Raw genomic sequence first — 13,568 nt, forward strand, 5'->3', positions numbered from 1 at the left:
AGAACCTCTCTTTTTGACGTGTGCTCATTAGGGTGTAACGGACGTGTCAACAGAAATAAATGTTCTTAAAATTTCTGAAGTCAACTGTTACCAGCACCATCTACATTCAGGTTGTCGAATTTTTGGACGATGATTTTGACATAAGCGATCGCGTTTTAATGAAAAAACTGAAAAATTGATATGCACAAACAAACGATTGTGTTATTACACCCTAGTGTCCATAGGTTAGCAGCCCCACCAACTCATAGGAGATTTGGGTCCCAGAAATAATTAACAGTTTTGTGAAGAAACAACAGAACAAGAAGCGCACACAACGTTGCAGCCGGTCTATCGCGACGCATGTGAATAATGAGTTAAGGGTCTTTTTTTTAATAACCTTTCTACCTTTTATTCGTGAAACAACTTTTAGAGTATTTTGAATCAGGGTTGAACAAATAAATTGTCGCACTCTAAATATTGTTTCAAAATTTCTCATGGGGCAGTATAGAACAACAGCGATGACAAAATGTTTTATTTATGTCTGGAATATCAACTTCGTATTGTTTTGAATGAAGAAAGGCCCTATGGAAAATTACTCAATTTGAGTAGGAATGATAATTTTAAAAACAATTTCTGCTCGTTTGTGATCTCTAAACTGCATGTCATCGTTATGGAAATACTACACATTGAACGCATGCAGAACCAATAAAAGAGGTGATAGGAGAAGAAACCATCTCAAACATTGTCTAACCGTTAAACAAGAATGATCAGTTTGGGCGTGGCTGCGTGTATTCAAAAAGGTTCATTCAAAACTTTTATCGCGTGTGTGTGTGTGTGTGTGTGTGCGTGTGAGTGCTTGATTTTTAAAACAAATTTTTATAACATTGAGTAGCCTTCCCAAAAGGGTAAGTACATTTTTTTTGTTTTTCGATTCTCATTTGACTGTTATTTCAAAACAAAGAACAAAAATATAAATTAAAATGGCCCAAAGATGAAATGTAAATAGTGGACTCTGCTCGATCCTAACTTCATATATGATCAATTTTAGAATCAACTTTTCTTTGTATTTTTTTTTTTGGATTTGATTATGTGAAAAGAAGTCATTTTGCATCATTGGTTTTTTTTTTGCATTGAAGTCCCCACGCAATTTTGGAAAAAATGGAAACGTAAATGTATGTAAATCTGTACTTTGATAAGAAATTTTCTGATCAATTTGGTGTCTTCGACAAAGTTGTTTGGCACTCGGGAAAAATCTGATTTTTTATTTAACTTTTAAAAGCCAATTTCTTAATTGTTGAAATTTTTGTGATATGTTTTTAACGACTGAAAATAAATCTTCCAGAAGTGCGTGATGGTGGCAAATCTGGTTTAGAAGACATGATTTTGCGAAAAACCATGTATTAAAAAATATCGTAAATATCGACAAAAAATCTACAGCAATAATTTTTAAATCAAATTTAATATGACATGCACCCCACCAAAAGCAAAGAAATTATCTATTATTTTCTGCCTAGAACTCGAAAGTCAGACAATTAGTTTATGAAAAACAGCCTCACACAAAACTTGAATAGATGAATAAGATTTTTTTTCTTAGTGTTACCTAATTAGCCTGTAATTTTCAACTGACGATATCTCGGCAACTATTGGCTCGATTTTTAATTTAAAAAAAGATTTTTTGTGAAATTTTCAAACTCATCAATAAAAAATATTTAAAATTTTTAAAATTTGACTAATTTCTTAGTTTTGACCAAAACATAAATTAAATATTTAGTTAAGATCAGATAATTCCGCAAAAGTTTCATTTCTTAACATTGCAAATCAATCATCGTCATTATCATTAGATGAAAATAACATTCTAATTTGGTGACACTTGAAAAAATAATTTTCATCGATCCAAATTTATTGCCGAAACTAACCGCCCTTTTTCAAAGATTCAGAGTAAAAAATGTTGTAAATTTTCTCAGCTAATACGGCTTCATCCATAAAGTACGTCACGCTAAAATCAGCCAAAATTTATCCCCCCCCCCCCACCCCTTTGTCACGCTTTTCCTATACTTATGACATGCAATGTAACACTTGCTCAGACCCCCCTCCCCCCTAGAATGTGACTTACTTTATGTATGACGTCTATAACAATTTTTCAGAGGTGATTTTCATTCAAGAAGTATTTTTAAAGTGCAAAAAAAACAGAAAAGAGTTCATAAACTTAAACAATAAAGTAGCTATAACTCGGTAACGGTGTATTTAAAAACTAACCTAATCCACCTATGTGGTTGATGCCTTCCTCACTTTTTACCAAAAGTGGGTAATATGAGAGGTTTAGTTCCAGAAAAAACACAGATATAACTTATGTGGTAATAACTCGAGACAGGGTTGCCAGATCTTCAGTGTTTTGGACTCATTGGAAAGGCCTTTCAATTTCCTAAATCACGATGGGTCGGATGATGGATCCGGACATAGTTTACATACATTTAAGAGAGATCCGGCTTCAAAAAAGTACATAAATATCACTTAAGTGGTAATAACTCGAGATAGGGTTGCCAGATCTTCAATGTTTTGGACTTTTGGAAAGGCCTTTCAATAACCTAACCAACGATGGGTCAGATGATGGTCCGGAAATAATTTACATACATTTAGGTGAGATCCGGCTTCAAAAAAGTACATCAATATCACTTAAGTGGTCATAACTCGAGACAGGGTTGCCAGATCTTCAATGTTTTGGACTCATAGGAAAGGCCTTTCAATTGCCTAACCAACGATGTGTCGGATGATGGATCCGGACATCGTTTACGTGCATATAATTGAGATCAGGATATTTGCGAAAACACGTTTTTAAACATAACTTTTGAACTACTTATGGAAACTTCAAACAATTCAATAGCGATGTATGGGACCTTAAACCAAGTCGATTGCGACTGGTTGGATCAAAATCGGTTAAGCCAGTGCTGAGAAAACTAAGTGAGAATTTTGGTCACATACTCGGTCACATACATACATACACACACACATACACACACACATACACACACACACATACACACACACATACATACACACAGACATTTGTTCAGTTTTCGCTTCTGAGTCGATATGTACACATGAAGGTGGGTCTAGGAGCTTTTAATAAAAAGTTCATTTTCAGAGCAGGATTATAGCCTTACCTCAGTGAGGAAGGCAAAAAATGAGTACTTTTCGATTGCAAATTCCATTTTGCACAAATGAATTAAAAAAAATTCAATACTTTCAACAAAACCATTTTTTTTCAAAAATTCATGTCTCTGATTTTGCACCATCATTCACTATGGCTAAAGAGATGTCCGTTTTAGTGGCTGAAAACATATACAGTCCAGACTCGATTATCCGAAGGTTTGTTTGGGATTTCGGATAATCGAATCATGAACAAAATATTTTTTTTTATTTCATTTTCTTACTTTAAACATCAATTTTGAGTTCTGCGACCCTGTTTTTGTCGAATTTGAATGGTTTATTGCGTTTTGGATTATAAATGTATTTTTCAAGATTTCATCACAGCTATTTTGGCCGCCATATTTAATTTAAAAAAACGTTACTTAATCCACCCTAGGGTGGTGGTTGGTGCCTTCCTCACAAAAGGGTGCTATCCAAAATAGACACAAAAGGGTGGACTTTTCAGTATTCTATCAACTTGACTAAATATTCATACCATCAGATTCAAACGATAGGTCGCATGAAGGATCCGGACAACATTTTCATCAAAATATTTGAGATTCAGCCTCCAAAAAGTGCATAAATAACACTTAAGTGCTTATAACTTTTGATAGGGTTGTCAGATCTTCAATATCTTTGACGCATTGGAAAGGTCTTTCAAATACCTTTCTAAAAATATATAACACGATGGGTTTTCTTACAAAAACCACCCTTTTTACAATCTTCCGAACTTTAGTCAGAATTGTTTTTTAGCATAACTTTTGAAGTACTTAACTAAACTGCATAATTTTTAATAGCGACTTATGGGACCCCAAGACGGATCGAATGAGGTCAAAACAGACAAAATCGGTTCAGCCAGTCTCGAGACAATCGAGTGACAATTTTTTGATCAACATCAACATCACACAGACATTTGCTCAGAATTTGATTCTGAGTCGATAGGTATACGTGAAGGTGGGTCTAGGAGGTCTAGTTGAGAAGTTCAATTTTCGAGTGATTTTATAGCCTTTCCTCAGTAAGGTGAGGAAGGCAAAAAATGTATTTTTGGATTTGACCTTTGAGTGTCTGATTTCACTTGTATTTCCAAAAAAAATTTTAAAGCATTCAAATTAAAATGTATCTGGTTTACAGGTACTAAAAATTACATTTTTCAAACTTTAATTTATTCTTATGAACTCATTAGCATGTAATTTTTAATTAAAAACATAAAAAGAAATTGAAACCAGAAATAAGCATGGAAAATTAATTAATATTATAATACAATTTGAGCTTTCAGAAATACTAAAGAGAAGCAAAATTTCAAATTTAATGTTTTCCATGAAGGAAAAGCATTCCTGTAAAACTGGAATTTTGTGAAAAAATAGTTTTTCTCATTCTAGCTAATTTTATTAAACTAGCTCCCGATTTTCGATATTAAAAAATAAATAATTTTTACAAAAAACACATTTTAGCTCTTAGATGAAGATTAAACTGTTTAGAAAGGCTTTGAACAGGCCGAATTAAAATTTTAATTGCTATTATGAAGGTTTCGGGACCAAATAGCCTATGTTTGATAGCAGTTTCATTTTTTTGTTTTGAGCATATCAATATCAAAAATAAGCAAAACATTTTATTAACAGAATTCCAAAACTCGAATCTTTGAAAAAAAAATCTGTGTTTCGCACAAAAACGTTAAAATTGCTTAGCTGGAAAAACATCATTTTCACCAAAACTATGATAACATGAATACGTGTGTGATGAATGTTGCGTTATTCAATTATGTTAATTGTATTATTAGAAAAGCAAAACCTGTTCCACAAATCATCATCCTCATTCGTTTTATTGAAAATGTCACGGACCAATTTTGACATTTTTTTATTTCGGTTCTATAAGCAAGTTAAATTTCAAAACAATTTCTCAATTTTGTAATATCAAGGTTTTCGTTTATGACAGGTAGGGTAAATATACCCATTTTAATCACACTAAGCCGTTCGACCAATTCTCATCACTTTCGCCGTTTTCCGCTATTAAATCTACATTTTCGGATGAATCAACAATGAAGAGTTGCTTGCTCACTTTTATTTGAGCTATTTATTACTTTGGAACAGTCAAAAACACTTTATTAAAGCTGTAGTTCATGATCAAAGTGCTGATAGGCCGATAATAGAAATAGGCTGAAAAAGGAAATAGTTCCCCTACAACATGTTTTTTTATTTTTACTTGTTTATTTTCCAGCAATTTGAATAGTGGATATTGCATCCAGCAAACCATGCCCGTAAGAGCATTCGTGAAACGCACGATTGCAGTTGACCCCATGCAAGCCATACTTCCGGGCAAGTTTGTACTCTTCATCAATCAGCTCATGTTCGTAGGGTCTGCGAAAAGATATCATCTTATCATCATAACCTTTCCATAATAGTACCAAATACTCACGTAAAAATCACGTCCAAAATCTCCCCCAGCATCCCGTTGTGACCGAGCGGCGTTTCGGCCACCTGGCAGATCGTCCTCAGCAGACAGCTCCGCCCGTGGCCACCCCAGTTGTCCACCATCCGTTCCAGCACCCGGTACAGCTGCGGTCTGCTGTGGTCCACAAACTCGTCGTTCAGCCGCTGCTTGAAGACGTGCTCCGGAACGGGCCAAATGATGCGCTCCGGGATGGCATAGTTGGCCTGCAGGTTGTGGGCACAGTTCAGGCTGCGCACCAGCTTGTGGGCGAACCGAACCGGGAACACCCCTCCGATCACGATTTTGGCCACTCCGCCGTTGATGGGAAAGTTGATCCACCGCTTGAGCCGGGAGTGAAGCTGTGCTTCTTTGGATGTGGAGTTTTCAAAACAGGAAGTGAGACTCACTAGCGCCAGCAAGACGAAGAACGCCCCCAGGGATGACCTCTTGAAAAGGAGGAAGCTCATGGTTGTGCACTGATTTGTCGCAAACTGATGCAGAACTGAGCTGGGGTATCGTTGCGAAGATCTTTGAACCCTTCCGAGCCAGTTGGACGAATCATACTGAGAATACAGCTAGTAGAAGCTGTGAGAGGGGATTGAAACGGTTCCGTTGAAAGTAAATCGTACTTTCGCTGTACGTCGTGTGACAATTCCATGTTTTCCTAACCAATTTGAGCGTACATTCTTGCCGGTTTCACGAGCACGTTGAGTGACGTGGCTTGATGAAGAGATACGTGATATCTTTCTAAATAATACAGGTGAGATATATGTCCATATTTTTGTATTTTCAAAACTGCTACAAATCAATCAGTTTGGAAAATTTTCCAAGCATTTCATGTTCCAGCGGGCACTTTTTGTACAGTCGTTCGCAGTCAACGCCATTTGCTCCGTACGACCAAGCCAGCTTGTAATCACTGTCCACAACTTCGTCGTCAGAGGGGCTGGAAATATAAATAAAGAAATATTTAAAAAATAGTTACTTTTAACATAACTACTGGCAACGTCAAGAAGCATCGATCAAGGAAAAAATAATCACATATTTCAATCGAGATAATCAAAAGAAACAAGGATTGAACTAACGCCCGTACAAAAAAGTTTAAACCATTTCAAAGACTAATGATGCTACTAGGGAAATTTCTCGTTTGTTTGGCAGGTTAAGCACTCGCTCCTAACTCCATCCAATTTGCTGATTTTCACAATTAAAACAACTAATTTTGCCAAACTTTTGATAGAAATCTGCTTGCTCACTTTTCATTGAGCTATTTCAGTTGAAAACGCTTTTAATTAGCTTTAATTGAATGTCAAAGTTCTAAAAAACTTCATCATCCCGGTACGAGAATCGAACTCACGACCTCTGGATTGGAAACCCAGCACGCCGCTAGTCGAAACCCATCCCCTACCGATCAGTATTCCCAATGAGTAGAATTACTCTTTGAAGGGATCTGACTTTGCCGAGCCAGACAGGAATCGAACCCATCACCAGGACAGGAATCGAACCCATCACCTTCCGCTTGCAAGGCGAAACCCGTAACCTCACGGCCACGGAAGCTCGGCTGACCTGCCAACATTAGAGGCACGCTGGAATTAGATGCTGTTCCCCTATTTCTTGGTGGGACTGTTTTTTTTCTTTTATTGGATTTAAAGCTTTGGTGTTAATTGCTAATAACTGGCTTGATAAACGATTTTTAGAAATCGACGTGACCGTGCTATCTTGCCGCACGTCGATTTTAAATGTTCATCAAAAACGCGTTTTAATGTTTGACCTTGAAGTAACACAAACCAGAGCACGCAATTTAAACAATAATAAAAACCGTTTTGTTTGACTAACCATTCTGTGCATTGTTTCGAAGTTTGGTTGAATTCGGTTGTCGGAGTCCCGAGATATAATTGACCGTATTTACAGTAGTCTGGCATGTACGTGTGTCAAACGCGTTCTGTGCTGAAATTCCTCTGGTCAGTTGTCACACTTGCAGCAATTTTCAGGCTGTGTCAAGATAGCACAACAAGATTGAAACTTTTTTAATATTAAGAGCAACAACATTCAATATCTCAGAATTGAAATCGAACTTTGGCCCTTAACTCAATTTGGCCCCAAAATGCACGTGCGACAAGATAGCACGACAGCGATGAAATGTCATAGTGTGGCTATGCACTACAACGGTTTTAAAGTAAGATTATTTTTGTTTCTTTTTTCTTTGTTCCAAAGACCGAACCACGTAGCACAGTAAACAAAATCATATTTTATGTCAGGAAAAAATGTGTGATTTTACCTGTGAAAATGTGTAATTTTACCACTTTTCTGGTGTAATGCCACTTTTTTAGCATGAATTGACAAAAAAATTAAAATATTAAAGAGGTTATATTCAACCTTTCAAAATTACATTTTCCAAATTTAAGCTGTTTTGTACTGTGTAGTGGGGACGATTCCGCCTCATAAATGGTAGATCAAGAGTTTAATCTCCGACTTGAACCAGCACAACTGGTGATCATTTTCAGTTCTGGCTTCGACTAATTAGGAAAGAAAAGGTAGCATCTTCACAAGCTGTGTCTTATCTGGACACCTTTGGAAAACAACCTTTGGAATATTAACATTCTACATCTCAACCCCGCCTCTTAACGGACTTCGATCTGATAATTCACAAAAAAATGTTAATGTTAAATATGTTTTGATTTTCAAAATCTATTAAATAGAAGAACTCTTAAAAATTTATATTTTTTTTTATTTGGAACTTGTATTGTTTTATATAATTGTATTTTTTCCGGGTTCAACTGTGGCTGGGTTTCTTTTAATAACATTTACAATTTCTAAAGAAAGAAATAAATATGAAGTAATTAGAAACAACTTTAAACTTAATAAGATACATGCAAATTCGAAAACAAGTAAAGTTTTCCGCTGAACAAAAGTAACTTAAGAGCGAGTTTTTCACCAATGTGTAACAGGTCGTATCGAGGTGCTCCGATTTGGATGAAACTTTCAGCGTTTGTTTGTCTATACATGAGATGAACTCATGCCAAATATGAGCCCTCTACGACAAAGGGAAGTGGGGTAAAATGTGCTTTGAAGTTTGAGGTCCAAAAAACCTAAAAAATCTTAAAATTGCTCGCATTTCCGTAAAACTTCATCAATTCCAACTCTCTTAGATGCATTCAAAAGGTCTTTTAAAGTACTTCAAAATGTGCCATAGACATCCAGGATTGGTTCGACTTTTTCTCTTAGCTTTTGCAAATTACTGTCAAAAATTGATTTTTTGACAAAGAACTTTGTCCTAAGGGCACTGTCTACGGGTGTCAATCCATAATTTCGCGAAGCGAAAGTGTAACGAAATTGTGTAGTCTTTTAAATGCTTATATCTTCCACCCCATTCAAGCAATCTGTATGTTCTACCCACCAAACGATAGGGGAAGTCTTAAAGTACAAGTTGACTACCTCGTAAAGTTGATAAAACTTTGTTAAAGTACTCAAATGTTAAGATGAAAAATAAAAATTCAGACCGGGAAAATCTCGGTTGCTGATTGGTTGAGCGCAACCTTTCCCGAACACATTAATCAGATTCAAGTATCTAGCACTTAGCAAATTTTGCTCTTTGCCACTGCTTCGAAAAGTTTGAGCCGTCACAGCCAAGCGAGGTTATAAAAGAGCGCCGCGCCGCCGGTCGAAGCTCAAACGAGTCCGAATCTTTGCACGAGGAGGATCGAGAAGCAGCAGCAGCACAGCAGAGCCGCCGAGAGGAATGAGAGCATTGTTCTGGAAAGAGAGGCAGAGCAGGCGTGGGAGGGAAAATTGCCGGCAACTTGGAGTGTCGTTATCGCATGGTTTTATCAGCGTCATAGGACGTTAAAATGGCCCTTTTCAGAGCCAATTCACACGAAAGAGTATTCTTTAAAAATCTTGTTGGGTACGGTAGTGAGTGTTTGTGTGTGCGGAAGGGAAATCGAGTGGCAAATTTGATGCTTGAAAGAGCACCAAATTATCAACGAATACACACAAACGCGGGTTGGGGAGTTTCATTTGTATGTGTAAAGGAATGAATAAAAAGATCGGAACCCAAATTTTCACGAAGCGAAAACGTTACGTGACGATTTCCCCTCTTCGCAGACTTCCCCTCCTTTTCCTTCACGCTGATTGGTTGAACAAACCTTTCCCGATCATCCTCTCCGAGAGACGTGAGATTGATGTATCTAAAATCACCCCCACTCAAGCTCATAATTTTCTGACAGCCGAGGAGTCAACATCGAGTGGCAGTTGCAGAATTAGAAGGGACAGCAGAAATTTCCCACAGTCAACGAAGTGGAGAGGTCGCTGAAGTGGCTCGGGCCGTCGCAGGAACGGGACAGATTGTCCCTGCAGGCCATCAAGGAAGAACGTTAGGGACCGATGCGGTCAAGCTGCCGATCTTCATCCGGAAGTTCATAGGGAAGGGGTCCCCGTGTTGTTCGAGAACCAGTTCCCTTTTGGGTCAAGTTGGCTGTGGTTGCGATAAAGTTTGCTGGCAGGCAGCAACAGAAAGAACAAAGATGGTGAACGAAAGACCGCCACGGCCAAGAAGGCAAAGAACGCTTCCGTAATAAAACTTGCCAGTGGGAGGAGAGAAAAAACTGCTGCAGTTAAATTGGCGGGTGTTACGGGTTTCAAAGAGACTATTTCTTCATATAAAAACACTTTTTTATCGACTAACATTCCTTTATTGATCCCAATTTCACCTACATGGCTTTCTTTCTCTTCGTCTGCTTCTTCCCTTATCGGCTGTGAAGGCACTTCTTATTCTTTAGTTGTTCATTCTTCTTTTTCGGCACGCCCAACACTAACTTTACTCTCCAGCGTCAAATTCTCGCCGCGGCCACCGGACCGGTTCCGGCCACCGCGTGTCGTCCATTTGCGGCCTCCCGACGCACACGTTCCGCCGGTCTGCAATGTTCTGCTGCACGTTCTGGCCGGATTCAAACAGCTTTCCGATACGCCTTCTTCTGCTGAGTTTTCATCGGAATAAATTTATGCAGGCAATTACTGACCACCGGCGAACTCGAAGCTGTCCCGTGTAACCGCTGGAATCCAACTTCTCCGGGCAAACCAAAAGACTCAAAACGTTTGACTCCGCGAACACAGCAGAAAGCACGGATGCTCGCTTGCTTGGATGAAATGGATTGAGGCTCAATTTTCTCGTTTTGTTTTGTTCTGCTCTTTTCTTTTCTCCCGGGTTCTAGTTTTTGTTTTCTCTCGCGCTCTTTTGCTGCATAGGTTGTGGCAGGCAAGCGAGTGCACGTTTGGGGAGATTTACACCTTCTTAGGGCATCTCCACCGCAGAGATCTAATTGCGTGGCAAACCTATCGATTAGATCCCTAGTTTAAGCTTTGCTCCGTAGCTAATGCACATTTCCGCACCGCTGGGAGATAATTTGGCTACTGAATCAAGCCCACCGCGGGGATCTAATTTATTCATTTTCAAATTCTAGTCGTTTTGTTGATCAAAATCAATGAAACTATTGTGAAGGCAGACAAAAATCAAAATACGAGCGCAACCTGTCAAAGCCGAGGTCAAAGCTGATGCGCCACACGCTTACGACAAACCACTCAATTTTTGTACGGCGCAACAGATTTTTTCGCGCAACAGATGAGATGCGCACTTGGGTTTGGTGGTGCGCGGATAATATATTCTAGCATGATAGAACATGCTTTTGCATTATGTGTCCAAATTGATTGCTTACATCAATAAAATATCATTTTCAAAACTTTACGAGAGTTCATCCGATTTGCTCCCGACATGTTTGCACCTCAACTTTCGCACCGCGAGTAGCAAAGCTAAAGCTAAATTAGCCTTCGAGTTCATTCAGCGAAGAAAAAGTGGCAACCATGGTGCAACATTCTCGCGTAACAGCTCGAAGAAAGCAAGAGACTAGGCAAAATTTGCATCATGTTGCCACATTTCGTGCGAACTATTTTTTTTTCTTCACAACTTATTTTTATAAGGTCCTTTTAGGTGCTGTGACCAGGTTAGGACCGAGGATCAAAGTACAACAAATAATAAATAATAAAATAAAAAACCCTAACTTAATTAGATATTCATATTTCGTGCGAACTATATAAGCTAAGATATAGCCTCTAAAAACAACAATTTTGAAGGGCACATAAGCGGGTTGAAGATTTTATTTCGAGAGCTGTGTGCAAAGTTCTTTGTCATACTGGTCATGTGTAACATAACCACCTGCACCTTTTTAAAACCTTAATATCTTTTTGCAACAGCCTCCAACACCCATACTCCCATAGGTCAAAAGATAGGTAATTACACGGACTATAAGCCTATGGTATTAACTTTTTGGCCAATCGCAGTTTTTCTCATAGTTTTTCGATTTTTCTAGAACAAACATTTTACACCGTTAGTTTTTGCCCTGTAGGCCGCCATAGCGGCACTTTTTAGTCTCAATTTTGTCATATTCGGAATCCTCGGACAATTTCACGTAAGTTAGAAGTATTGGAGTTGTAAATTTGATTGGAAAAAATTGCCATTAAGAATGAATTAAAATATTTTTTAACAATTTGTTTAATTAGGGGTAAAACAGGTTTTCGCCTACTTGATACAGCATTTGACGTATTGATCACAGGGTAAATAAGATCTATTTCTTTTTTCAAAAATGTTTTATTTAATTATATTTTAAATCAAATTTACAACTCCAATGCTTATAACATACGTGAAATTGTCCGAGGATTTCGAATATGACAAAATTGAAACCAAAAAGTGCCGCTATGGCGGCCTACAGGGCAAAAACTAACGTTGTAAAATGTTTGTTCTAGAAAAATCGAAAAACTATGAGAAAAACTGCGATCGGCCAAAAAGTTATTTCCGTAGGCTTATAGTCCATGTAATTACCTATCTTTTGACCTATGGGAGTATGGGTGTTGGAGGCTGTTGCAAAAAGATATTAAGGTTTTAAAAAAATCCATTTTTGACAGTAATTTGCAAAAGCTAAGAGAAAAAGTCGAACCAATCCTGAATGTCTATGGCTTATTTTGAAGTGCTTCAAAAGACTTTTCGAATGCATCTAAGAGAGTTGGAATTGATGAAGTTTTACGGAAATGCGAGCAATTTTAAGATTTTTTAGGTTTTTTGGACCTCAAACTTCAAAGCCCATTTTACCCCACTTCCCTTTGTCGTAGAGGGCTTATATTTGGCATGAGTTCATCTCATGTATAGACAGACAAACGCTGAAAGTTTCATCCAAATCGGAGCACCTCGATACGACCTCTAGAACAAACCGAGCAATATTTACAAATATTGCCTCTTAAAAACGAAAAGAAATTAAGGCATTACAGGGTTAACATAAACATTCAATATGTTAAAAGTAAATTCTTCAACTCAACAGTTGCTAAGTAGAAATTATATGATCAATTTGGAAAAAACAAGCATTCTTCAATTCAAAACTATCTATCTGGAAGTGGCTATGTACAAACTATGAGAAATCATAGTGTTATTTTGACATTTTGTATGTTATAGTCTTTGTTTATATTTTAAATTTTTTTTGTAAAGGTAAAAAAAACGAAATATTTGTTTTTTATTAATTAAAAATAGGATCAATATCTTCCGAAAAGTCATTCATTAAATAACAAGGAAATAAATTACACTGAAATAAAAAAAGTACCAAATTCCTAAATTCTAGGAATTTTTGGCTCCTTTCCTTATTTAGTAATTGGGTTTTTTGGATTACTTAATAAGAAAAGGAGGCAAAATTCCTAAAATTTAGGAATTTGATACTTTTTTTTTATTTCAGTGTAAGATCAGATTGATAAAAATTAAAACTTCACCTTAAATTCTGAAATTTTAATCATTTTTTTACCATTTTTAATAAATGCTAGAAAATAAATGTCGCAGAGATGCAAGCTTTATAAATCATATTGTAGGTTTGAATAAAACCTCCAAATTGCTTTTAAAAGATTGCAAAAATGTTGTGACGTTCCAGAAAAATCGACAAATTAGAAAAAAA

At 37.1% G+C, this 13,568-nt stretch overlaps 1 protein-coding gene across 1 annotated transcript; it reads right to left on the minus strand.

Moving 5' to 3' along the window:
- Positions 1-5,358: 5,358 nt before the first annotated feature.
- LOC6042054 lies at positions 5,359-6,147 on the minus strand. The gene is made up of 2 exons (XM_001851156.2): positions 5,578-6,147; positions 5,359-5,519 (listed from the first exon to the last, which is right to left on the minus strand). Exons 1-2 carry the CDS (start codon positions 6,057-6,059, stop codon positions 5,369-5,371), a joined length of 633 nt encoding a protein of 210 aa, XP_001851208.2. The 5' UTR covers positions 6,060-6,147; the 3' UTR covers positions 5,359-5,368.
- Between the last annotated feature and the right edge of the window lie 7,421 nt (positions 6,148-13,568).

The sequence above is a fragment of the Culex quinquefasciatus genome, chromosome 3 (assembly GCF_015732765.1).
Source record: "Culex quinquefasciatus strain JHB chromosome 3, VPISU_Cqui_1.0_pri_paternal, whole genome shotgun sequence".
Taxonomy (NCBI): Eukaryota; Metazoa; Arthropoda; class Insecta; order Diptera; family Culicidae; genus Culex; species Culex quinquefasciatus.

Bases quoted from the DNA above. Each gene is read 5' to 3' on its own strand.
- LOC6042054 (XM_001851156.2), bottom strand. From the start codon at position 6,059: ATGAGCTTCCTCCTTTTCAAGAGGTCATCCCTGGGGGCGTTCTTCGTC. The intron at 5,520-5,577 runs GTGAGTATTTGG...ATCTTTTCGCAG, and splicing joins ATTTTGGACGTGATTTTTAC to ACCCTACGAACATGAGCTGA.